The 25,304-nt window shown below is 53.4% G+C and overlaps 3 protein-coding genes across 13 annotated transcripts; 1 reads left to right on the top strand and 2 right to left on the bottom strand.

Moving 5' to 3' along the window:
• Positions 1-812: 812 nt before the first annotated feature.
• C6orf132 (chromosome 6 open reading frame 132) lies at positions 813-20,092 on the bottom strand. 2 transcript variants are annotated; one of them, XM_040652993.2, is made up of 5 exons: positions 19,695-20,092; positions 15,660-15,775; positions 7,149-7,224; positions 4,088-6,803; positions 813-3,747 (listed from the first exon to the last, which is right to left on the bottom strand). In XM_040652993.2, the coding sequence occupies exons 1-5, from the start codon at positions 19,789-19,791 to the stop codon at positions 3,642-3,644; spliced, it is 3,111 nt and encodes a 1,036-aa protein (XP_040508927.1). In that variant the 5' UTR covers positions 19,792-20,092; the 3' UTR covers positions 813-3,641. The 2 variants fall into 2 exon arrangements, with proteins under 2 accessions (XP_040508927.1, XP_004935048.2); XM_004934991.5 differs by lacking the exon at positions 19,695-20,092 and adding an exon at positions 19,336-19,558.
• LOC107049264 (endogenous retrovirus group K member 8 Gag polyprotein-like) lies at positions 7,165-10,828 on the bottom strand. Its single transcript, XM_040652994.2, has one exon. The coding sequence runs from the start codon at positions 9,999-10,001 to the stop codon at positions 8,871-8,873; it is 1,131 nt and encodes a 376-aa protein (XP_040508928.1). The 5' UTR covers positions 10,002-10,828; the 3' UTR covers positions 7,165-8,870.
• On the top strand, positions 19,675-24,109 carry GUCA1ANB (GUCA1A neighbor). 10 transcript variants are annotated; one of them, XM_040653000.2, is made up of 4 exons: positions 21,737-21,895; positions 23,301-23,372; positions 23,465-23,549; positions 23,702-24,109. In XM_040653000.2, exons 2-4 carry the CDS (start codon positions 23,326-23,328, stop codon positions 24,089-24,091), a joined length of 522 nt encoding a protein of 173 aa, XP_040508934.1. In that variant the 5' UTR covers positions 21,737-21,895; positions 23,301-23,325; the 3' UTR covers positions 24,092-24,109. The 10 variants fall into 10 exon arrangements, with proteins under 10 accessions (XP_040508941.1, XP_046760255.1, XP_040508935.1 ...); XM_040653003.2 differs by having other exon boundaries at positions 23,465-23,586; XM_040653006.2 differs by lacking the exon at positions 23,301-23,372.
• Positions 24,110-25,304: the final 1,195 nt, after the last annotated feature.

The following is a 25,304-nucleotide window of genomic DNA, read 5'->3' as shown; positions in this document are numbered from 1 at the left end:
TGTTTTTTCCCCCTACCATCACAAAATAAGCACAGAAGAGCATCGGTGTATTCAGCAGTTGCTAGCGTGTTAGCTTATCAAGGCTATAAGCACTGGGAGCCAGCAAGGCCACAAGAAGCAGTGCCATGCCAGCACACAGGCAGCACTGCACGAACACTGACACCACACACCAATGCCCACTGACTCAGAAGCTATCTGCAAAGGAAGTGGAGGATTCTCTGGGTTTTGTGGTGTGCTGATGCTGTCCAAGCTGTTCACACCCTGCTCAGGCTTGGGGACACTGCTGTAATATAATGTGGCTAGAAAAAAAAAAACCTTCAAGACACATTGCACGCTTCCCTAATGAAGAACCTTGTTTTGTAGCCAGGATTAAAGAGATGAGAATGCAAATAAGTATAATTTGGAGGAGTGGAGAGAGTAAGCCACTCTGGAAACAAGCTGCCTTTTATGTTGGTGCTTGCATTGCTCATCCTGCATTTTCAATTTTAAGCACAGCATTCTAGTTAGGACTTGCAAATCACTATGCAAGTTTCATTCCTAATGAAAAGCTCCAAACCAAGAACGCTATTTATAGAAACCCAGGCTGAACTGTAAAGCTGCTCCATCAGGCTGCCTACCCTGCAGGGCACGGGGTGGTTCTGCAGCAATGGGCAGTGAGGAGAGCTGCCCGCTCGTGCTTCTGTTATCACTGACATTGTCACAGCAGTTGTTGATACTGAGCCCTAAGCAGAAGCTGGCCCAACCCCTGGGAAAGGTGAAGTTCAGCAGATAAGGCTAGATAAGACTAAAAAGAAAAGTCACACCACGCGTCATAAAACAATACATCCAGACACATTTAATGCAAGAAGGTTGGTGTTCAGTGGCACTCATAAATAAGAGACTTTGTTCAAACACTTTACAAGTAGAGCTATCAGTTCTACTACATTAGCAGGTGCTTTAGAGGAGGTGGCGGTGGCTCATTTAAGTTGTATCAAGACTTGAATGACCACACTGGCAAGAGAAGACTGAGGCATTAAGAATTCCACTGTCAGCTTTCAGGATGGCTTCCAGCACTATAAGGTCACTTGGCTCTGTTACTACCCCTCCGCTTCCCTCCTCTATCACTAAGTTTATGTAGTAAAGCAGCTGGGGGAGAAGAAAGAGAAACAGGAATCAGAGGAAAGCGATGTGTGTGCTGTGCTGACAGATCACCAGGCCAACAGGGAGCTCCCAGCAGCTGAGAAGGGTCCTCACTGCTCATTGCACTGAACTGCAACAGCTCTGACAGCGATTTCTTCGGAATGCAAACAGTTCCCTATGGCCTTGGCCGTACTGAAATCCTACTATTTTCCTAAAGCAGCAGGGACAGCCCACAGTGTCTAAAGAACAGAATCATTTCAATGCTTCAAACATTCACGTTAACCAGTTTTACTGGGAAGTCCTACCCGGTTTCATTACAGCTCAGTCCATATGCATTCCCAGAATGGGCGTTCTTTGAGTAAATAAACGGCTGTTACACAAACCTGACTTACATTCTCATGCTTCTGCTATTTAATTTAAAGCAACGTCCACCTGCCAGGAACAAGATGCTCCATGCTACGCAGCACCGTATTATAGCAACTTGTGAATTGCATGTCTGAATGAAATAGTAAACATGGAATTCAAAGCAAGTGCCAATGTTGGACTTTCACATTTTGCTCTGGAAAAAAAAATATGAAACTTTTGTTGGGGATATTTGTTGAGATTGAGCAGAATTCGTAAGAGGAAGACAATCCAGAAATTGCATACATGTTAAAGGATTCATCTCCAAGTCTGAAGTCTCCCAGCAAGTCTTTAAAGTAATTTTAGGAATTCATTTGCAGTTTAAATCATTATGCAAAAATCTGCACCAGGAAGCAAAACGATCAGGTCGCAACATTATCAGCGAAGCTTCTTTGTTTTAGGGGAAAGTGGTGAAATCCCACCCTGAATGTGTGAAACACAACCCCGGAGCTACGCAGACAGGATCACAGCTTCACTCCCAGAGATCAGTAAGTGTTCTCAGGATGCTCCTCACACGGGGAACTTCCTCACTGGGGGTGGAGATTGGCAAATGGCTGTTGTACACACACACGGTATATGAGCCCAGGGAGTTACTGCCTAGTTCCTCCATAGTTACTCTCCTCCATAAACCAAGAGCCAGCCATTTAAAATGTGCTGTTTCAATACCAGCTGGAGTGAGCACAGCTGGAAGCGTTCCAAGTCACTGTGAGTTACTGGCATAAAAACATCCTATGAATTAGCTATTAGGCTGATTATGGTATTTGCGTTCTCATTTTATTCACAGCAAAGTAAAGTTCAGAATACTTTGAAGCCTCTGCAGCATTCGAAACAGCTGTTAAATTATTAGGTAGAGCTGGAAATAATGTAAAACAGAATGTCAACAGCGTGACATTAATAAAGATAACTTCTGAAATCTGCACTGTGAGGGGAAAACTTATCACCGAGTTTTGAGTCTAATTGTAGAGCAAAATCTACTCGCAACACAAAGCAGAAGAAACTTGAATGGAACTAATGATACTGTATGACATTGAGAACAGAAAGTGCTTTCAATAAAGGTAGACTCGTGTCTCAAAGTGCTTTTAGTTTGTCAGCGATTAGAAAATACTCTCTACAAGTTTTTACACCTATCTTACAGTGATTTGCAGCAAGTTTACCTGGGAGGAAGATTTGCTTCTAACTTCAGGAAGTTAACTATTCAAAACCTCAGAGTAATACACTCCTACTACAGCTGACCGCAGTGTGAAATACCCTCTTTCAGACCACTCTCCTCTCCCATCGCACAGCACTGGCTCCTTCAGGCAGATCTGCACCCAAGTGTCCACGATGTGCTGATGGAAACAGCTGGAGATGGGTCCCTCAGGTACGTCACACCCCGGAGTGTCAAAAACTTTACAGTTACACCAAAACTGAGCTTATCTATCCCCTAGATCAAAGATCTTGTGTTGCCAACATGCTTCACGGCCACCCACCCTCCCGTCACAAAGAACCAGCAACACAAACGTGCAGGCACCAAAAGGAGTGGGAAAGCAAAGGCTGTGCTCGCAGAGCAGCTGCCCCCAGCCCTGGGGATGGGCACTGAGAGCATGAGCTGGCTTAAGGCATCAGCGTTATGGGTTCATTCAAGGCTGAGGGGGCGGTGATGCAAGCATCCCAAACTATTTCTATCCAACTGACCTCACATTCTTAATTCCCCTAAATTCAGATACATACTGGCTTGCTTCCATTACACACATCTCCAGCTTTGGCTTCTCCCCACACCCAAGCACAATTAAACACACAAACAAACAACCAATCTCTCCAGTAACAGTGATCATTAAACTAAGGGTCTTTTATATTTTAGAAGACCTATCAGGCTGCAAATTTGAAAATAATACTGGGAAAGAAGGAAGAAGAGAAAGAAAAACATCGTTGCTCACATAACAGTAGCCGGTCTGCAGTAACTATGCTCCATGACAGTCTTTTTTGAAGAGTCCAAGTCCCAGGTTTGCTCTCCACACTCATCCTCAGCAGTGTTGAGCAGTGTTTGCTGGCCAGGTGGAGAAGGCTTCCCCCCAACCACGCACCTTGTTGTCTCTTCCCAGCAGAAGGATGAAGGCAGTGGAGCAGCCCTATGGATGAGCCTATCGGTGCCCACTCTGGTAGGTGTAGGAGATGGGCTGCCGTGCCCCGGGTCTGACTGTGAAGGTGTTGGTGGGTCCACCATACTGCGAGCTGCCGTGGGCAGGTCTGGAAGGAGAGCAGTGGGGAAAGTCATCAAAAGCCAAATAAACCATTTGTCTGCATTCAAAATAGCCATGCTTTTCTATTGAAGCAAGACAAGCGTAATAGAAGCTTTCCTCTTTTCCCTGCAAGATGTCCCTCCACCCACAGCTGCAGAGATAAGTGTGGTCATCAGTATGGCCTCTGGGCTGCCCTTACATCCCCACCGCAGAGCTGGTGGAACAAGAGCCACTGTAAAGCCCTTATCTCTGCCATTTGTGGCGGATGACCCAAGGTGTTGCTTTCCCACTGATTTCTCAGCCCAGGACTGTACTAATGACCAGAGGTCAGTTACGGAGGCACATACCTGCCAGCTACTAAGAAGTCCCCATTCTGCCCCTTGTACTTGGTGTCAGCCCCGCCGTACGGCCCAGCTTTCCCAGCTGAATCGATGGAGGTGCGCCTGCTCTGCGTGCTACCGGGGCCGTTCCAGTGGGCAGAGCCGAGGCGGCGGGCCCCATCCCCAGCTGAGGAGTTGTACGCCCCAGAGCCATAGGATGGGAGCACTGTGCCCCGGGCAGCTGCTCTGGGGTAGGAGTGTTCAGGCTCGGAGACGTAGAGCCGCTTTTTGATCAGCGGGCGGCTGCTTGGCCCTCGGCTGAGGTAACCGGCGGAGCTGCTGTAATCTGGGCACGGGGGTGCCAGGTCGCCATTCCTCCTGCTGTGCTCTGAGGGTTCCTGGCTGCTCCCATAGCCATAACCTCGGCCGTAACCAGGCCACCTGAAGTACCGTGGTGTGTCGGAGCCCCGGCTGCAGTCAGGGAAGCTGGGGCACTTGTGGTTCTCTTCACGGCTCTGCGGGATGCCATCAGGTTCATCCGCCTCATTGCTGAACTCGGGGGGCGGGGGGATGATGGTGTAGTCCAGCGCCGCCTCCCCATTCTCCTCCTCTCCAGACACGGTGTGGCGGGGAGGGTCGGGGTGCTTCGGCTGCCCCTGCTCCAACAGGCCCCGCAGCAGCCTGGAGGCCGCAGCCCGCTGCTGCCCGGGTTGCTGCCCCTCGCCCACTGCCCGGCCCTGCTCCGAGGAACTGGAGAAGGATGGCGGCTTGCTGTGTGCTGCCGAGGGCCGGGGCACCACGGTGAAGGAGTAAGGCTTGGATTCGTGGCGGTAGAAGCTGGTGCTGGAGGTGGTTTCCGATGCAGTGCTGCCAAGTTTGGTGTGTGGCCTGGCTCTTGGCGGACCCCCTGCCTCGCTGCCCGGGCGGCCCCGCTGTGCCCGCTGCCGGGCTGCCAGCAGCAGCGCCATGGGAGAGCCCCGCTCTACCCGCTCTCCTGTCACCGGGTGGATCAGCACCTCCTCCTGCCCTGTGCCCTGGACTCCTGGGGGGCTGCTGGCCGAGCTCGGGGGGCAGGCAGGCTCAGCTTCACCAGCCCCGGCCCGGTGCACTTTGTACTGGAAGATGTCAGCACTGGGTTGTGGTGCTGGGGAAATGGGGGATGATGGGACAGGGGGAGCTGGCGGCTCCTCCACTGCTCTCTGAGGTGGGCCGGGGGGGCTCACACTGCTGTCAGCGGAGCTTGGGGCAGGGGTTGAGCTCTCCATGGCCTTGTTAGCAGCAGGGATGACGGGAGCAGGATGCTCCTCCTGCTCTGTTGTCTTCTCCACAACCGCAGCAGCCGCTGGGGCTGGCAGTGAGCTCGGGGCTGGTTTTGGCAGCACAGTCTCGCCCCCCGGCTCAGGGGGGCTCAACCCCGAACGTGAGGCACTGCCACCATCCTCAGGGCCCTGCTTCTCACCACCAAGCCCCAGTGCTGGCTTCCTCTCCTTCTTCAGGGAGAACACGGCCTCCAGCTCACTCCTGATCTTCTTCACGCTGTGGGGCTGTACAGCAGGGCTGCTCTCCACAGCTGGTTGTGCTGCACTGGGGTGTCCCCCCATGGTACTGGGGCTGCTCCCAGGCCCCTCTCTTCTCTCACTCTCCTCTCCTGTAGGTGATGACAAAGCTTTTCCAACAAGCCTGGCTCCATCAGGCCCATGGCTACCAGCATGGTTGGTGCTGCCATTTGCGAGCTGGGGGGCTGCAGGCCCCTCCTTCTGCCTCTCATCCCTCCTGGGGGAGCGCAGCAGGGCCGACAGCTCATGCTGCAGCTGGCTCAGGCTGCTGGGATCCTTCCAACTGTCCTCACAAGGCGGGTAGTCCGGAGGGGGCAGCTCCAGGTCATTTGCAGTGATAACTTCAGATTTTGGAGGAGAGTCTCTGGTGTCTGTTTTTGGCTGGAGGTTCTTTGGCTCTGAGCTGGGCACTGAGGACCGGCTGCTGAGCACAGCCCCCGGCTTGGGGCTCAGCGGCGGAGGGGCTGCCTTGGTGAAGGGCTGTCTCAGCGGTGGATTTCTTTCCTTGGCTTCTCCTGCATGAGCTTTGGCTGCGGGTCTGATGGTGAAGCAGGGCGGGAGGGGAGGCCGTGCATGGGGCTGCCGGGTGAAGGGCTCGGCACGGGAGGGCTGGCTCTCCTGCATGGGGATGGAGGAGGACCGGGCTGGGGCCGGTGGGGGCACCTTGAAGGACCTGGGGAATGTGAGGTGGGGCTCGGGGCACTGCTTAGGGGGCTGCGGGCTCTCCTCTGCACTGGGGGCAGCCGGCACCTTGGTCTCAGCAGGACAGAGCGGCCCCTCATCATCCACCTGCCTCGTATTCAGCACTGTCTCAGACTTCCACTTGGAGATGCCATTGCTGAAGGGCACAGGGGCCTTGCTGAGCGGTGGGGCCGGCGGGATGAAGTCCGGAGGTGCTGGCGTGGTGGGGGAAGGCAGGGTGGACTCTGGGGGTGGTGGAGGTGCCACGGCAGGGGGTGGTGGCACTGCCTCAGGTGGTGGCAGCGGTGGTAGCGCTTCGGGTGGCGGAGGGGCTGGTGGGGCCAGAGGTGGTGGTGTGAGAGCCCGTGCTGTTGGAGGGGGTGGTGGGGGCACTGATGGTGGCGGAGGGATGTCCTCATCCTCATCTTCCCTCTCCAGAGCCTGTGGACGCAGGTCCCCCACCGAGCTGTACATTCGGTAGTTCCCGTTCATCTGGGAGCCAGGGCCTGCAAGGAACAGCAAGAGAAGGGCAGCATGAGCACCTCCACCAGCACCGCAAAGACCAGAACTTCCTCTGGCCTGCTGCCCTCCTAGGAAGCTGGTTTATTTTGCTCAGCAGCTGTCTAAAGCTTGCTTAACTCTAACAGCTACTACACCTCAAGTTTTAGAAACAAATTCATTTTCAGTGACCTCAAAAAGTTATTAATAGCAGGTCTGATTTTAGCATTAAAATCTCAGGATCAGGCTGCCTGCTCCACAGCATGGCACGTGCACACTTCCTTCAAAGGATCCCTCAAGCCCAAGGGACTGCTAAACACATTGCACTGAAGGACTCTGGAAAGATCCCTTACCAAGAGCTGCTTTTTCCTCAAAGTCTTCCGGCACTGACGGTGTTGGCACAGCCACCCCATGGGATTCCTGGGCGTTCTGTTGAGAAAACAGAGCAGTTTTATGCCCAGGGATTTAGAATAAAGGGTTGACAAGCAGGCAGTAGGCTGTATGGCTGGTAGTCTAAGCAAACAGAAACATGATGGGATCCAGTGCCATTTCCTAGCCATGGAGGTACTGCAGCAGCTGCTGTTGATGCTGTTTAAGTGGACACAGGAAGCGGTTGAGGTTGCATAAGCCACAGGACAAAACTCTCCTTGCTAGTCAGGTGCAGACAGGCTGAAAGGAGCATGGTCGTTTCACACCCAAGCTTAGGGCTCCACAACTTGACATCAGCAGCAGTGTCGGAAAAGACCGCGGGAGACGAGTCTCAAGCTATCATGATCAACAGGTCTCGTTTATTAGGCACATTGGTATTGTATTTATACAGTAGGTAATGAGCTTATACATATTGCAAAAGCATAGCTCAGGATTGGCGGATTATGCATTACTTCATCTTGACCTTCGTGGTTAGCCTTGCTGTTACTGTTTCTTCATTGCTGTAGATATGCATCCTGTTTTCCATCTACCCGAGTAGCCGTCCTTGCCTCTAGTTACATACTTTCTTTTATTGTTTCACGAGTGGCATTCCATTGTGGCCCTTGTCACGTAGCCACTCTGTGTACAGGCTCTCCACACTTCCCCCGTTTTCTTTCTGGGCAACAAAACCGGCAAAGCTACTGGAGATCAGTCTGGCAATCATTCCCTGCAGACATTGAAGAATACAGGGTAGCAGAAGCAATGCTAACAAAACAATGCTAATGATTATTGAGGCGTACTCGATGAGGTTTCGCAGCCAGGGCCCAAGGCCCAACCCTTTGAGCCATGCATCAAAACCGAGGTCCCGCTCCTCTCGCAGCTGACTAGTCAAGGCACGTAATGTGGCCAGTTGCTTAACCACAACCGGGTTGTTCGTAGTCCATGTAAGTGGCAGCGGGAAAGTCCAAGCAATGGCCGTTATCCTAAAGGGTGTTCATTGGTAAGGACAAGGCCTAATTGAGCCAACACGTCTCTACCGATAAGGCAGGATACTGTGGGCGGAAGCAGGGCTAGTGAAAACACAGCTGTGGCTCTTCGGCCGTCTATTTCTACAGCGAGCATGGGAGTCCGGCTTGCTAACGTCACTCCTCCAACCCCGGTCACTGTAGTAGTGGACGATTGAAGTGGCCATTCCGACGGCCATTCTCCTGGGGTAATGATCGATGTATCTGCGCCCGTGTCCAATAATCCTGTCAGAATAATGCTCTGATTTCGGTAGTACAATGTGCATGGTTTCTTTGGGCGATCTGACAGGTCAATAGTGAGCAGAGTTAGTCCGCCAGTCGAACCGAATCCTTTTTGCTCTCTCGGTTCCTGCTTTAGGGGTATCATCCCTTTCGTTAGTTGCGGCAGCGGAACTAGCTGAGCTATCCGTTGCCCCTTGTTAATCCTTATTGGCGGGTAAGGGGTATGCACCATAACCATAATTTCTCCTTGGTAGTCCGCATCTATGACCCCAGGCAAGACAAATAGTCCTAACATGCTGGCTGATGATCTTCCGAGCAGCAGCCCTCCCACCGCTTGTCCATTTATCATAACAGGGCCAAACAGTCCGGTAGCAATTAGGTGGGGTTGATTAGATAAGATGGTAATGTCTATTGAGGCTGCTACGTCCAAGCCGAGGCTCCCGCTTGTGGCAGGCTGGGGTTGTTGCTGCCGGGGGCGTTCGATGTTGCAGCTGCTACTTGTGTCCGGGCGCGGCTGCTGTTCGCGCTGCTCCTCGCGTTTCCCGACTTTCGGCAGCAGGCGTTGGCATTGTGGGTGTTCGATTGACACTTGCCGCACCAGACCCCATCTGCTTGGCATTCACGGCGGATGTGTCCGACATTCCCACAGCGAAAGCACTTCATGCAGGGGTTGCCGCGCGGGTGGGGGCCCGTGGAGACGGTAGCTTGGAGGGGCGCAAGGGCTGCTAACACCTGGGTCTGAGCTGACCTTGATTGTTCCTGCAATGCTCTGGCCTGCTCCCGTAACCCATCCCCAATCTTCTGCAGGGCATTCACTAGGAAAGCCTGGGTCCCCGAGGGGACCGTAGCGGCCTTTTCCAGTAGCTCTGGGATCGACCAATCCCCAGGCAGGGTATTGACAAGGGACCGAGTATTCGAGTTCCCATTCTGAAGCACACACTGCTTAAGCAATGCCCCCTGCATGTACTCTGGTACGCTAGCCTTTTTAATCGCATCCATAACCTTATCCACAAAATCACCCAACGGCTCTTCCCGCCCCTGTCGTATCCCCATGTAAATAGGTGTACCTCCAGGAGCCTTTATCTTGTCCATAGCCCGTCTGGCTACAGCCATTATTTCTCGGGAAACATCAGGTCCCGAAATTGCCTGTGCCTCTATCCGAGTCCATGCCCCGAGACCCATCAACTGTTCTATTGTTATGCCTGCCAGAGGGTCTCCCGGACCCCTCTGCACTGCTGCCGATATTGCAGCTTCCTGCTGCCAGTGTGCGTTAAACAATATTAGTTGATGGGGGGTGTAAATTAACCTAGCTATGCCTCTAATATCGGCCGGGAGTAGTATGTGCGCACTGAATAAATATTCCATCATCTGTCTAGCCGGCTCACTGGTTACCCCATATGTCCCCACTGTAGCCCGTAGTTGGGACAGCATTTTCCAATCTAAAGTTCGAATTTCTGCTTGTAACCCGCCCTGCTGCGTGGGAGTGTAGACAACTGGGAACGCAAGATTTTCAGTCACTGCCTGCACAAGCTCATTATCTCCGTCCTCCATCCCATGTTTTGCTAACGTGGTCCACAACTCCCGTCTCTACCTGGCTATAGCCTCCGCAAGGTCAGACTCGGCACCGGGAACCGACCCGGAACCATCTAATGCTGATGGCCCTAAAACCCGACGCGGGGGTGCCTCCACAGGCTCTGCGGTTGACTGAGCCTGCACTCCATTTGCGGATGCGGGGGGAGCAGCGGGCAGCATAACCATGCGAAAGGAGGGGGGGTTGGGAGTGTTATCCCAGATCAACCCATAATCTTTGTTCTTTTCTTGAGCTGCCTGCGCTCCCTGCGCAGCCCTCTTCTCCGCCTGACCCATCAACAACTCGTTATGCACTGCCTTCCACAACTTACTCATCCTTTTTGCTACCTTGTCATCTTCCAACACCAACTCCCAAAGCTTATCCCCATACCGTCGCCACTCATCTAGCGTGTGTACTAAGTGAGGGTTAGCGAAAAACCCGTGTGATACTGCATGACTCAGCAGGGCAGGGAGCTCCTTCTCTAAGTCTACCCCCCGGAATTGCCTCTTTCTCAGAAAGGCAGAGAATAAATCATATGCTGCTTGCCTGTCCATCCTTACCTACGTCAGCGCTGTTGCAGCCCCCCAAGCTTCGGCAGCACGTATCGGTTGAGCCCACCGCTGTGGTCGCCCAAGGCGCGGAGTCCAATATTTCACTCTTTCGCCGTCCGTCTAGCTGCGGGACCCGAACCCAACGCAGTCTCCGTTCGTGGCAGCCAAAGTTCCCCGGTCTGTATCACGTCGGGGTCACCATTTGTCGGAAAAGACCGCGGGAGACGAGTCTCAAGCTATCATGATCAACAGGTCTCGTTTATTAGGCACATTGGTATTGTATTTATACAGTAGGTAATGAGCTTATACATATTGCAAAAGCATAGCTCAGGATTGGCGGATTATGCATTACTTCATCTTGACCTTCGTGGTTAGCCTTGCTGTTACTGTTTCTTCATTGCTGTAGATATGCATCCTGTTTTCCATCTACCCGAGTAGCCGTCCTTGCCTCTAGTTACATACTTTCTTTTATTGTTTCACGAGTGGCATTCCATTGTGGCCCTTGTCACGTAGCCACTCTGTGTACAGGCTCTCCACACAGCAGTTTCTCACCATTCACCTATCAAGTCGATTTAATCGCTCTCACTGGTTTTGTGGGCATTGCTCTGCAGCAAGCCCTGACAGCCTCTGCCACAGCCACTGAAGCTGCAGAAAGGCTTCCAGGATTTTGGGAAACTCTGGCACCAACATATCTGAACAGGCTGGGGAAAACTGCTGCCTGTGTGGTTTGTTTCACTCTCAATCACTCCCGTAGCATTCATGCTGAAGATCAGCAGCACTTTTAGCTGGTGCAGGAGCGTGCAATTTAGCAGCCTACACATCTGTGAGGATGCCCACAGCCAGGGCAGCTGGGATAATTACAGCCACCCACTGTGAGATATTCACGGCACAGTGACTCACCCAGAGTGCTGACCAGGGCTCCTGCCTCACGCCTGCCAAAATCAGAAAGGCTCTCCTCCTTCCTGCAGTGACTCACTGTAAGGCTGGGGTTGCAGTTGCTCATAAAATATACAGTAACGCACCCATGGCTGAAACACAACCTGGTGCTGAATCAGGCTGCCACGCAGACGTAAGTAACTGAAACAGTGCTTTGGACTTTCAGATAGCAGTGCTGAGAAAAAGCCATAGCAAGGACATACCAGGAGCTCCTGCAGGCAGGAGTTGGGGACACACCATGTGGGCTCTGCCTTCCAGGCCAGCCCTGTTACACTGCTGCTTGCAGCTGTTTGAAGCCCCATTTGCAAAGGAGACACTCTTCAGCCTGCACCACATCTGTGCAGCGTCTAGATAATGATTGAGCCAATGCCCTTTGCCTTTCACTGGTACCAGCACTGTTTTCACAGGAGACTGCTATAGGATTCCAAAGTCTGTTTGCTCAAAGGTTAAGCTCAGTGCCTACAGCCAGCCCCATGCAGGGCACAGGCAGCACGTGAGCATTACACACTGGGTGTAAGGAGATCGGGAATGCGAGCTGCTGGGGCAGAGCTGACTTCAGCAGCAGCCCAAGCTCCTTCAGAAGGGCCCTGTGTCCTTTCCATCCCCAGACATGGGCTAAGGCTACTGCCCTTGCAGTCTATTGTCCTGCAGATGACCAAATAAATACCCTCTGTAATCACAAAGGAGTGAGCTGGGTAAAGGCAAGCCCAGGGAGAGTAAATGGGAATGCAGAGCTCATGGCATTGAGCAACTGATCAGAGAAGTTCAGGCTGGTGGGAAGCCAAGGTTTGCTAAAGCATTAGGATAGATCTCTGTTAGTGGCAAAGTACACCAGGTGAGCTTTACAACCTCATCTAAGAGCTCCATACCATTCCTAAAGGTACAACGCAGAGGAAGGATCCTCAGCTTCAGCTGAAAGCCAGAAGGAAGATGAAGGGTAACAGAGACACTTCATGACCAGAGAATAAAATCATCCAATGCAACCAAATTCCAAAGGCCAAAAGGAAAGAGCCAATGGTACCCATTTTCCATGGACACTCATTGCTGCCAGTCTCCAGGACACACTGAGGGCTCCTGCTCATTTACAGGAGAACAAAAACGTCTGAGCACTCATCTGATCTGAATTAAAAGCAAAGTATGCATCACACATTTGGATAGCAGTAGGTAGAAAGGGAACAGACAGAAGAGATTATGCAAAACTGGAGGAAACAAAGTCCACACATCACAAATGAGACATTTTGGACATGTTACTTCAACAGGTCCTAAAAACTGGGCAAGCCTGTTTCACACTAAAAATTTCTGTGGCAGTCGCTGATGCTCAGCATCTGAAAACCCACCCATCCTCACATCACAACCTGGCTTCTAAAATGGAAAGCATCTCCAGTGCACTGCCAGCCTCGAGAGATGACCAGAAAGATTATTTCCCTCTCATGTGTTTGCTAGGGGTGTGACCAGCCCGAAGCTGCTGCTGATTCACAGCAGGCTGCCCCGCTCGTGGGTGGTGCGCCAGGAACCTGCATTTCCAGTTTGTGGTGCTCGAAATCAGATTTGTGTGCTGAGGATCCTATTAGGGTGAGCTTTCACTGTAACAACCAGGAATCCCTTTTCAGCGCTGAGACAAAACCAAATATCCTCTGTCTCCAGTGGGAGAGCTTGCTTGTCCTTGTGGTCCTCAGCTCCCCCAGCCTTTCCCATGGATTTAGAAGCATAGAACTGTTTCAGATGGAAGGAACCCCCATAGGCCATCTGGTCCCACTGAGTAGGGACATCCATCAGGTGCTCAGAGCCCTGTCCCCCGACCTTGGGTGTCTGCAGGGACAGGGCACCACCTCTCTGGGCATTTCCCATGGAAGCCCGTGCTTCCCACCCATTAAGTGAGCTCAGTTTAAGGCCACTCTTTAAAAAAAAAGCACCAAAATAGCTATCTTGCATTTTGAGAGTCTTAAAGAAGCCAACTACTTCCCCATATAAGGACAGCTACCTCCAAACTCTATTCTGAAGCAAAGCCTGGGACATTTGGTGGCTAACCAAAGGAATTTCATCCCCCATGTGCCAAAGCTTCGCCTTCACCTGCAGGGGAAGGGGACACAGCACAGACAGATGGCTGTGCCCTGCCTGCTCCTCCCAGGAGGAAGGAGAGCTGCCAGTGCCCATTGGTGTGCAGGGAGGGCTGCGGAACGCTGCCATGCAGGGAGCAGGCACTGCAGGGCAGGGTGTGAGCATTGCCTGACTCAGCTGCCCAGGAGCTGCTCCCCAGCATGCTGTTGGCTGGGGAATGCAGAGGGGTTGGGTGGGAAGAAAGGGTTAAGGCTGCAGAACAGCCCAGCGCAAATATGTGTGTGGCAGCAGAAGCACCTGTGCCAAGACAAATCATCATCAAACCTGATCAAAATAATGCAAATAATCAACCCAGACTGGTCCTCAAAAAAACACAGCTTACACCTACTGCTGATTTCTTCAGTTAAACACATTACTCTCAGAAGAGGAGCATAGTGATAAGGACCCATCACTCTGGGGGAACCCCCCCCAGACCACCTATGTCCCTGAAGGCAACAGGAAAACACTGTCAGGGTGTCAGCCCCAAGTATTTATTCCTTTTGTGCCATTTACTCCAGTATGACCTTCACATCCACTAGGAAGATGTTTGAAAGCTCTGAGAAGATGCAAAAACCCAGCAAGTGCTACAGGGTGCCAGTTATGGTCATGCACTGAGCTCTGTGATACCAGAGTTTTTCAGGCTCAGCTCCTAACTGACTCAGCTCACATGATTTCTTTCACCTGCTGTGGACTTTTGGGAGGTATTGGGGAGGGCACAATCCTTTGTAGCTTGCTAATTATGCTCTCAAGCTGCTCTATAGCCTCCCCCCTCGTTGTCCTCCCAGTGACACTTGTACAACCCCTGAACAAATTGCACTCAGGTGACAGCAGACCAGCCCTTCTGCTGCAGGTGATGACTGCTCTGAAGGATGAGAGTGTACAAGGAAAACATCCCTTGCTCAGACAGGACGTGCTTGTCAAGATTAAGGGCTTCTAAGTGTGTTCAGTGACCCGTGTGTATCACTTCAGATTTAGCTGCCACCATCTCCAAACTACCTTTGAGCAACCACACACCTCCCTGTATCTACATGAGGTAAGACCACTGGAAAGGTGCATTACACGAGAGGACAGCTTGCTCAGCACAAGTGGCAGTGCAGCACCAGAGCCAGCACTGAGCACCCATGGCTTTTGGAGGCAGCGGTGTCCCAGCTGTGGTCCACGTGTGCTGCCACTCCTTGCTTCGGGCACCGGTAGCTCTGCTCAGAGCTGTATCCCACATGCAGAGATTGGGAAAAATAACTGTCCAACAGCCACAAAGCTTTGTGGTAGTGTCCTGATAACACAGGTGTGACAACTGCCCACAGCTGCTCAGACGTAGTGAACAAAACCCACTGTCCTGTCCTCAGGCCATGCTGGGTGGAGGAGCTCTGACCAGGAGTGTGACTTCACCCACCACAAACTCATCTAGCAACACAAAGATGTCACCTTTGGGATTAGCTGTGACATGGACACGCTGCTCTTCATGTCAGCCTTTTACAGTGACAGAACCTTTGCAGAAGCCAAACTCTTTATAGAAAGAGAAAAAAAAAATGCAGCCCTGGTCACTCCCTGCTTGCTGAGCTTGTGACGTTTGACATCCACGTCTGGTGTTTGCTATGGGACACAGGAGATGCTACTCCTTTGTCTCCCACCAAAACAGATTTGGAGTCGGTGCAGCCCGTCAGGCTCTGCAGGCACCTGCTGCATCTCCTCCTCTCTCCTGTGCCAGAAACAAGAGCTTTCCTCCTGCTCTATCCAGTATGACGCCGGATCAGAGACTGCCAGCAGTGGTTACACAAAGAGCAGCGCCAGCCAGATCTGTTCATCTACACACTCAGCAATTTTGACAAAAATGAAAGTACAAGGCAGATAATGCTCACATCTCTCACCCAAGCATCTTGCCTATGCCCAACATGAGCCTTGAACTCGAATCACCTCCTAATCCCTTGCATCCATCATCATTATGGAGTGGTTTGGCTTTTCATTTCTTTTCTCCCCCCCGGGAGGAGGGTGAGGGAAGCAACCAGCCCGGCTGGTTCTGGGCAACAGCCCCCAGCCCTGCTGGCCAACACTCACCAGGGGCAGGAATGTCAGCAGTGGCCGCACTCTGGGACGAGGCTTCAGCGTTGCGGTTCCGGAGTCGGTCATCGTCCCAAAGCGATTGTCACCATAATACACTTCAATCACATCCCCTGAGAGGAAGAGAGGACAGTTAGCAGCAGCACTGCATTCAGAGCAGCAGGAAAACAGCGCCGGGCAGCACTTTGCTTCAGAAAGCACTGGGAAGGGTTTGCTGTATCAGCTCCCAGGAATGGGCAAGGAGCATCACACTGAGTAGGGGATCAGAGCTGAGGAGGCAGGTCTGGGCTCCAGGTGCTGGAGGTGGGAGAGCATCACTCCAACAGGCTCATTTCTAATAGCAACTCAGCAAAATTTACCTCAGAGGACCAAATGTCAGTACAAGCATCCAATTCACTCCCCACCCAGATTTGGTTTGGGGAAGGAAGATACCCCCCTGGGACAGCACAGCAACAGACATAGGATTTCCTCTGGAGGTGCCTTCTGTCCCCTTCCTGTGTACTGCCACCAGGACGTGCTGGGACCACTCATCCAGCTGGAGGTGTGACATGGCATCCCCTGAGCATCCTTCTGCGTGTTGCTGGAAGTTGGTCTCTCACAATTGGCCCTGGAGGACAAACTGCTCACCGCAACACTGAGCTTCCAGCCAGCCTTATGAAGAGAGGCTCCAAACTGTCCATGAAACGCCACGATGAGCACAGAGCCCTGGCACTGTGAGCAGAAGCTCTCAGGCCCTGCTGGTTCCCAGCCCTGTGCTTCTACCTTCAGCCACACCTCTTGGGCCGGTTTATTTCTGACGGAGAATAAAGCTCATAAAATTACTTTAATTGCATTCTCTGTGTCTGATTAACAGCATGAACTTACAAGCAGAAGCTCTGAAGCGTGTAAACCCCACCTTGGCTGGAAGGAGATGCACCAATAATTCCCAGCCAAGCAGACCACCACTGAATACAGGGGTCTGAAAAGGAAGAGGGGGAGCCTGCAAAGCAGCCGTGACCAGAGAAGGTCAGCAGGAGTGCTCCCACCCAACAGATTTGGATAGCAAAGAGGATAAAGCAGAAACCAATCCTTCCGCTCCAAAACACCGACGCTGAAAAGCAAAGAGATTTATTTTCTCCTTGAGAAGTTTGGAAGCGCAGTGCTCAAGCTCCCATGCTGAAGTGTGAAGTGCAGAAATAGTTTCTGTCAAGTTCCATACAGAAATTAAAGGCTGAGGAGCAGAAGAGCAAAGGTTGCATAAGCTCAGTGGTAGCAGAGAGCTGTGGTTCCACGGCTCCACCACCTCCAGGCAGGGCACCTGCACAACTGACCACGTCCCCTGGCACAGCTCATGTCCCCCACACTGCCACCCACTCCTTGTGCAACTGGAGCCCCTGGTGGGGTCTCTGAGCAATCCTGGGCTGCCACAGCACACAACCACGTTTGGTGCTAAGGCTTGATAAGTAGAGTGGGAAGGAGACATCAGGCATTGCATGCGTATGGACAAGACCAGGAGGCAGGGCAGCTTTTCTCTAAAATAGTAAATGAATCAGAGCAGGTCCAGCTGGGGCTGGGATGGATGGAATGCAGTCTTACGCTGCAAAGTATCATAGAAATCATTAAACAGGAACCTCTCCTGCTGAACAAACTCAAACACCTCAAAGGGACTTCAGAAAGCCTGTGGGCTTTCCCCTCATTGGCTGCAAGAAGCTCCGCTCTCTGGGGACCGGCAGAGATCAGCCAAGAAGCAAGCTGAGGTTTACACTGAGTTCAGTGGGATAAGGGGAGGGCAAATGCTTAAGTGCATCCCACAGAACTAAAGCACTTTCTTCACCTGGAGTGAAGGAATTGGCCACAGTGGGGGCTGGGCACGACTCAGGAAGGGTGAAAGAATTCAGCATAACCACAAGCTGTAGCACCAGGTCCAGCAGGCATGCAAGCTTCTCCTTTCTCCCATCATAGGTTGCCCTAACGTACAGCCAGGGGTATCCACCATCCTCTGTCCTCATGGACATCCCTGAGATGCCAGCAAGTAATGACTGTTATTGCTAATTTTGCATAACCCCTCGGGTAACCCCACATTCAGCAAGCAAGCAGCAAGAGCCAAGACCAACACAACATGGGAATGTTGATTCAGACAGCTTTGTGGAGCAGAGATAGAGCGGTTCAGAGACCTGAAATAATGAGAGAATTTCCTATTAAGACATTGAGTAACTAAACTCAGTGAGAAAACGTATTAAAGATCACAAGGTCTTTGATCCTAGATTACTAAGCATCTCTAACCCGAATGCATTTAATTAAAGTAAAATGAAGTGCTTGTAGTTGTGCTTTCTCTGCTAGATAAACAGGACCTGCCTGCTGCGGGTCTGTCACCAGCAGGACTGCGCTGTTTCCTGGAAGGAGAGCTTGAGGAAGCTCCGGAGCCACAGGGAGCAGCTGGCCCCGGCTGCGTGTTGGCCACTCTGTGGCATTCAGTCTGTTTTTAAGTCATTTGTGTCCCCTCAGCTGTGGGAAGCAAAAAATCAGCGATTTACAGCGCACGCAATGGAACTCCTCCTTACTCCGGGGTTGGTTGCATCACCTGGAGCAGGCGCAGCACGGCCGGGAACCGCAGCGAGGAGGCGGCAGCAGTCACTACATTCAGGAATCTCTGAGTCAGTGACAGGCAGACCTACACCCTTCCCACGTTGCCTAACTTCTGTTTACTTTGTCTGAAAGTACCAAGGTGGGGATTCTTATGGGCAGGGGACTCTTTTGGGCAGCAACCACGGCACGCAAAGATGCAGCAAACCCTTGAGAGGCACTGAGCGCACAGGGGGGCTTCATGGGGTGAGAATAAACCATTTGGGATCCAAGAAAGCCTGGGAGCGCCGTCCCACTCAATGCACTGAGCACAGACTGCTCAGAGCACCGTCACTCAATGCACATGTCACACCAGAGCCATGTAAGTGAACCAACGGCACAAACACCACGAGGATGGCAGGGAGGATTCAACCCAACCACCTTCATTCATGCACGAGCTCCAGGACTTCTGGCTTTTACTCTGCGCAGCAGCTCCTACACCTGCAAGGAATGCCTTTGTACTGCACCGCAGCCATGGAAGCCCATTGGGTAGCAAGCAGGCAGCGAGTTTGTTGTCGGCTTTTTGTTTGTTTGCTTTTAACTCAAGCCACATCAGAGAGAGGCCCGAATCCCGCTCACATTCGCAGCAGGCAGAAAGCAGCGATTTTCCCTCTGCGTTTGAGAGTTGCGTGAAACTCCATCTCGTTCTACCCGTGTTCCTCCAGCGGCCTTCGGGGCGGAACCGCGCTGCGACGGCACCGCTTCGCCCAACAGCCGGGGAGCAGCGCCGGAGGTTCCGTTGGGATCTCACACCGCCAAACCCCATCCTGAGGCGGCCGCTGCCTCCCCGGCTGCACTACAGCCAGCCCGGCCCCCTCCTCCCTGAGCCCCCAGGGCACGGCGTGGCCATTACAACCACAGCGGAACGCAAACAACCCCCCCCCCCCCCCCGCGCTCACTGCGCATCAAGAAACAGCTTTAGGGGGGACGGGAGAGCCGGGCAAAGAGCGGCACGGCCGCATCGCGGGGATGAGGTGGGAACGGGGCAGCCCTTCCCCCCGCCCCGCAGCGCTCCGGGCCGCCCCTCCCCACGCTTTTCCCGACGGCAGCACGCGGGATGGGCAGCACTGACCGGTGCCGCCCGCGCTGTCGGAGGTCACCTCCTGGCTGAAGATCCAGGGCGGGTTGGTGGCGAATAGCGAAGCGGCGGCGGTGCCGTGCTTCTTGCCGAAGAGGCGGCTGAAGGTGCCCTGCACGGAGTGGTGCTTCTTCATGGCGGGGTTCGGCCGCTCCGCTCCGCTCCCGGCACCGAACCTCCGGCGGCACCGGGCCGCTGGGCGCGGGAGGCAGCGGGCAGGGAGCGAGCGGAGCGGCCGGAACACCTGGCCCCGCCCGGCCCCGCCCCCGCCAGGTGCCCGCCCGGCCCCGCTCCTCCTGCCGCCCTTCGTGCCGCCCGCTTTGCCTCCCCCTCAGCCCCAGGTGCGGACGCACAGCTTTCCCGACTCGTCCCCAGCGCGGCGAAGCTTTTGCCCGACGGTCGTCTGTCTGAACTGCTCTCCGGCGGCGCTGCCACGACCAGAGAGTGCATCGAGTTGGAGTGGACCCTCAAAGGCCATCGGCTCCCACTGCCCTGCAGCGCACGGGGACACCCACGGCTCTATCGGTGCTCAGAGCCCCATCCGCTGCCGAGTCGGTTTTCCACCACCACGTAGCAAAGCCCCATTCACACGTACGGATCCCCCGCAGATCCCTGCAAGCACCAGCGCTGCCCGCACAGCCCGCACTGCTGGCAGTGGGCTATTTCAGACACAGCGACTGAAAGGCAGCGGGAATCGACCTCGGATCATTTCTCTGAAGCGTCCCACACTGCCATCAATTCCCTGTCACACAAAGAAGAGTTAAGGGTTAATGAGTAACCCTGGTTATTAATAAGTGATGGGGCTACAGGAGAACTTTAAACCCCAAATAGGCGTCAGAACATTAACTCTGAACACAGCTGCAGAGTGAGGTCCTCCTGTCTTGCATTTCTGCTTCCATGCCGTTTTGGCAGTCGAAATGATGCAGATTTCTTTCCCAGTGATAACTCTCACCTATTTAACCACCTTCTGAAACCCCACTTTCTACAGTGTTTTCTTTATACAGAGCACAGAGCATGTGGGAACAGTGAAAAACGAGCACTGCTGTGATATGGTAGAAGGGAAATCCAACCGCGTCGTGCAAGGCCAGGGAACACCGAGACAAAGAGAGCCCACAGAAGTGGCAAATGCAAAAGGGGATGGGAGCTGAGAGGCCGACCATGCGGGCTCTGGGGCTGTTACAGGCTGTAATGCTTCAGAGCCTTTCCAGGATGCAGCTGGACGCACCGACACCCATCCTGCAGGCTGATGCTGCCGGGGCGGCTCCGGGCCTGACCTGCCCTGTAATTAGTGGGGCTCAGCCCTGGGGACTGTTACCTTAAGTGCTGCTTATGGGGAGGTGGAACGGAAGCGATCCTGCAAACATCTGTCTGAGTGCATCTCCTGGGGCACCTCTGGGAAGCAGAAATCAAACGCGAGGAAGGAGCCAGATAGTTTTATTTCACCGTCTGATGGGTGAGACAAAAGCATTGTGTGTTATGTGCAAAGGACGCAATATCTCTGCGAGATATGCCAGGTGTACGTGCTGGGCTGATAGGCACAGCCTTTGGCTGAACAAATGGAGCGGGGCACGCAGAAAGGCAAAGGAAGTCACGAGAAAGGGTAAGGAGTAGAGGAACTGTTCTGAGGAGAGAAGCCAATAACATGCCATGGGATGAGGAAGCCTGAGCTCTTGCACAGAGCTGCTTCACAAAATGCTGTTGCACCACAGAGACGTCAGAGGGGCTGCGAGGCTGCAGCGGTGCTGTGCAGTGACAGGGAGGGATGACTCAGCCCCATTCCACCATCACTGGGTGTTCCTGCACCCTACAGATGGGGGTGACGAGAATACCTTGATGGCAAGAGCGAAACAAAAGCACGCTAGGTGTGGTGCAGGCTGCTGCACAGAGCAGGCTCAGATGATGTAGATAGAGAACGTTGGTGACAGCTGTATTTTAAGGGAGGCTGATGCTGCTGGTGGGGCAGGTGGGCTGCTGGGCTGGGCGATTGGCAGGGAGGAGCTGGGAAGGCTGGGAGGGCTGCCAGCTGGCTCCGTGGCACAGAGATAGCCCTGTGAGCACTGCCGTGATGGAACACTGCTGTGTGAGGCTCGCTTTGATCCCAGCACAGGTGAACAGCCCAGAACAATCTGCCTTTGCATCAGTGCAGGGAGCTGCGCCCTGCAGATGCAGATCTCTCTGGTGAGAAGTGCTTGTGCAGTGAGGTTCCCCTGCCAGACCCTTTAGGAGCTGGCAGGAGAAAGCCATGCAACGAAGCAGCTCGTGCCAAAAGGAATAGTGGGTCTGTGCTGCTGGGGCCATGGCCTGGTGGTGGTGGCAAAGCAGCTGCACAAGCAGCCCTGGCTGAACCCCTTTGCCTTGGGGCCACCACCCTGGTGACACCACAATGGCCCCAGCAGCCCTGGTGTTGGGAGAGCTCTGCTAACAGGACCTGGTGGTGCCGGGGAGCCGCAGCATCCCTGCCCCACTGCATGTGTGTCAGTCCCTGTGCAGGGAGTGACAACATCCCGGGGTAGGGTTGCTGCTGCTGGGAGGGCAGCCCCGCAGGAATACTCTGGTAACTCAGCCTTGCCCCTGTGACCCCACCTGTGGGGATCTTCTCTGGGAGTCAACAGGCAATGTGGGAGGGATTAGAGGTCTCTAAATGCATGGCTGAACAAAATAGGATTGCACAGGACTCTTAATCCCTGCCAGTGCCATAAATAGTGCGTGGACGTGGAACTGGTGCTTCCCCTCCATGATCACGTAAGCAGGTGCACCCACACAGGCACGAGGGATCTTTCAGTGCCCCACAGGGTGAAGAGGAGGCCCCAGGGCAGGCGAACCCATGGCATGAGCAAAGCCCAGAGCTCAGCACTCCCCGGCCCAGAATCCTGCCCATCACTGCCCTATCGCAGGGCGCGTGCAAGCCTTGCACATCTCAAAGGCATCTACATGACTTAGCAGTTAGGTTTTCAAAGCAGCCAAGGCCTTACCCACACACCCCAAATGCACTGCCTTAATAACGCTAATGCCTCCCTGCTGGGTGGGTGCAGTTGCAGCAGCTCAGTCGTGTGCATACTTGTCTGTTATCTGTCAAAGCACACAAGGCAAGGAGCTGTAATCATGCATATGTGTGACTGTGATTGGTGCTGAGCGAACCTCAGAGCGTTTGGAGCAGGGATCCACAAACCACAGTGCAAGGTGGTCTTGCTCTTACCAGCTGGTCAAGTTCTTACATCTTCAAGACCCAAAGCCCCGATATTTTGTCTCCCATGGGAAGTGCTGGGAGCCAGGCTGTTTCCTTGCAGGAGGGACAGCTGAACTGCTGCTCGTGCTGAGCTCTGGCCACGGGGACTTCCAGGCAGCAGGCAGATGGCTGCATCTGGGAAATAAGTGATAAAAAGAGGCGATAACTTGGGGGATCTCATCATTTCCCTGTGAAGCTGAGGGAGATTTCTATAAATGACTCACTGGTGTTCCCCTCGTAATAGGTTTAGCAGCCTCTGTTCAGAGCCAGATACGCAGAACCAAAATAGAGCACCAAGTAAGCCAGGGCGTCACGGAAACTGGGAAACCTCTTTACGTGGTTAAAAATAAATTCAGACAGAGAGGAGTTTATTTAGGATGCCCAGAAGTAAATAGGATAATTGCTGGGGGAAGAGCCAGTTTCCATCGGCACAGAGCTGCCATCAATGAAAACAAGATAACTGAGTCATGGTTAAATAACCATGGCAAAATCATCCTGCAGTCAGGCTCAGCCTCGGGGTAGCCGGGGGGCACAAGGCAGGGCTGCTGTGCTGGGCACACACCCACACCACGTCCTCCTGCAAAGGGCTCTCTCATCCATATGGGTGGGATGGGTGCTTCGTGCTGCCCCTGCTCCCGGTGCTGTGCACATCTCTGCTGCTCTGACCTTGCTGGCAGGGACGGGCTGGCCTCACCGGATTCAATAACCCTGTTTTCCCCTTGGCACTGCTGAGGGCTGTGCCTCCAGGCTGTGCTTGCATGCTGCTGCGACTTGTGCTCCATTGCACCTCATGCATGAGGCCGGGGTAAGCTGTCTGCACAGCCCGTCGGCCGCGGCTGCTGCTTGGTGCAGTCTTGACATGGTGGTGGAAGGAGTTCATATTGCTATTATTTATAGGTGTTATAACCGAGGCCCTAATGTGGGACCAGGGCTCTGCTGTGCACAACGCCAAAGGGAAAAGCAGTGCTCCCCAAGCAGCGGGGTAGGAGCCCAAATCTCATTCTGATTTTTGGCCACTGGTATGCAATGGTCACGTGGGGATGTTGGGATGATCATCACTGCCGGGTGATGGCAGCGCGGGGGCAGCTGCAGTGCATTTGTCCACCGACGGCGCATTTGTCCAACTTTCTGCAGGTGACTGAAACACCAGAAGGTCACAGCAGAGACCGGAAGAGAGCAAAAGGAATGGGGGAGAGCAAAGCAAAGCAGGATGCTCCCCACTCCCCGCCCAGCCCCAAGGGCCGGGGATCCCCAGCACAGCACTGTGCGGAGCAGACTTTGGCCTCCCGCTTCGTCCCCTTTGTTGCCCACACTGGGGGCCAGGAACCCGACTCCTTCAAGTTCCTCTTCTACACACGGCACTGCTCCAACTCGTACAGCCCTTTCTACACCGCCCAGAGACCGACCTGCGGGTACCTCTTTCACCACGACACCGATCACACCAGGAAGGTGATGGACATCCAGAGCGCTAACATCGTGAAGTGGGGACCCATCCCAACTCAAAGCTATAGTGCAGACCAATAAACCCAAGCAGTGAGAGCAGCTGCTGGTGTTCCTCCTGCTTCCCACCCAAAGGCATAGATCAGAAGTGACGTGGAGACATGGCACTGCTCACAGGGCTGCCCTACACACAGGGAAAGTGTTGTTCCCAGTGGCTGTGGGGCGGTTGGCACATCTCTGTGCTGCTCTCCTGGAGGCACAGGAAGCATCCCAGCCTCGTGTTCCAGGTGCAGTGTAAGCAAAGCCTCTGGAAACTGTTGGTGAGCTCACAGCCACCCATACCACGCAACCCTGCCTCTATTAATGGGCACCCAACGACTGCACGGCCTGGCTGTGCTTTGGGACAGGGTGCCCCATAGAGGCTCCCTCTGCACCAGGCTCTGGGCAGAGCAGGAGCTGAGCCGGCCATGGGCAGGAGCAGGATTAGTACATCCAATTAGAGTTCCTCGATCTAATTCCTTTTTCATAACTGTTTTATGCTTATGTAATGCCACCTACCAGAGCAGACTTATTCCTGATTTACTTCAATGCAGGCGCAACACCAGGCAAAGCTGGGCTCTTTGTCCAAAGGCTGTGATCTAAAAGCAATGGTGCTATGGGACAGGTTCCCTGCAGGCAGTTCTGCAGTGGCAGTGCTAGCAGAGGGCCCATGCCACATCCTCAGGATATGCCCTGTGATCTCCCAGTCCTCCTCTGGGTGCTGTGAGGGTGGCTGTGGGGCACACAGCACTGCAGGTGCTTCCATGCACAGCACCTGGCGGCTGCATTCACGCTTACACTTTGCCATTCAAAGGAATGGTGTTGCTTGTGGCCATCTCAGCACACTGAATATAACCTAACAGAGTATCCCTGATAGGAGCCAAAATAGAAATTTCCCTCTCTGAATTCCATATTGATTTCCCACCTGGGAATCCTCCAGTAAAGTAAAGCTGAGGAAGAGCAATGGGGTGATACCATCACCAGAACACCCGTGTGCTTTTCTCTCTTTTTCTCTGACACTGATTTTGGTGCAAAAGCTGTTGTTCGTGTGAGCCCACAGAAAATTGTAAGTGAAGTGGATTAGGAGCTTACACCGTCACGGAGCAAATTCTGCCCTCCTAATCTTCTGCTGGGCTGTAATCTGCAAGACTTTCCCATTTTACCTCCTTTCTATTTTAAACCTGAATGCTTAATGCTCCTGGTGGGGGTCCATCCTGCTCCTCATTGGCTGAGGGAGGATTTGCTGGCACTTAAATGG

This window comes from Gallus gallus, chromosome 26 (assembly GCF_016699485.2).
Source record: "Gallus gallus isolate bGalGal1 chromosome 26, bGalGal1.mat.broiler.GRCg7b, whole genome shotgun sequence".
NCBI classification, from domain to species: Eukaryota; Metazoa; Chordata; class Aves; order Galliformes; family Phasianidae; genus Gallus; species Gallus gallus.
This window is presented reverse-complemented; position numbering and strand designations above follow the sequence as displayed.

Bases quoted from the DNA above. Each gene is read 5' to 3' on its own strand.
- C6orf132 (XM_004934991.5), bottom strand. From the start codon at position 19,477: ATGAAGAAGCACCACTCCGTGCAGGGCACCTTCAGCCGCCTCTTCGGC. The intron at 15,776-19,335 runs GTCAGTGCTGCC...TCTTCCTCTCAG, and splicing joins CGACAGCGCGGGCGGCACCG to GGGATGTGATTGAAGTGTAT. The intron at 6,804-7,148 runs GTAAGGGATCTT...TGTTCCTTGCAG, and splicing joins TGAGGAAAAAGCAGCTCTTG to GCCCTGGCTCCCAGATGAAC.
- LOC107049264 (XM_040652994.2), bottom strand. From the start codon at position 10,001: ATGGAGGACGGAGATAATGAGCTTGTGCAGGCAGTGACTGAAAATCTT.
- GUCA1ANB (XM_040653000.2), top strand. From the start codon at position 23,326: ATGCTGCTGCGACTTGTGCTCCATTGCACCTCATGCATGAGGCCGGG. The intron at 23,373-23,464 runs GTAAGCTGTCTG...TATTATTTATAG, and splicing joins ACCTCATGCATGAGGCCGGG to GTGTTATAACCGAGGCCCTA. The intron at 23,550-23,701 runs GTAGGAGCCCAA...AACTTTCTGCAG, and splicing joins AGTGCTCCCCAAGCAGCGGG to GTGACTGAAACACCAGAAGG.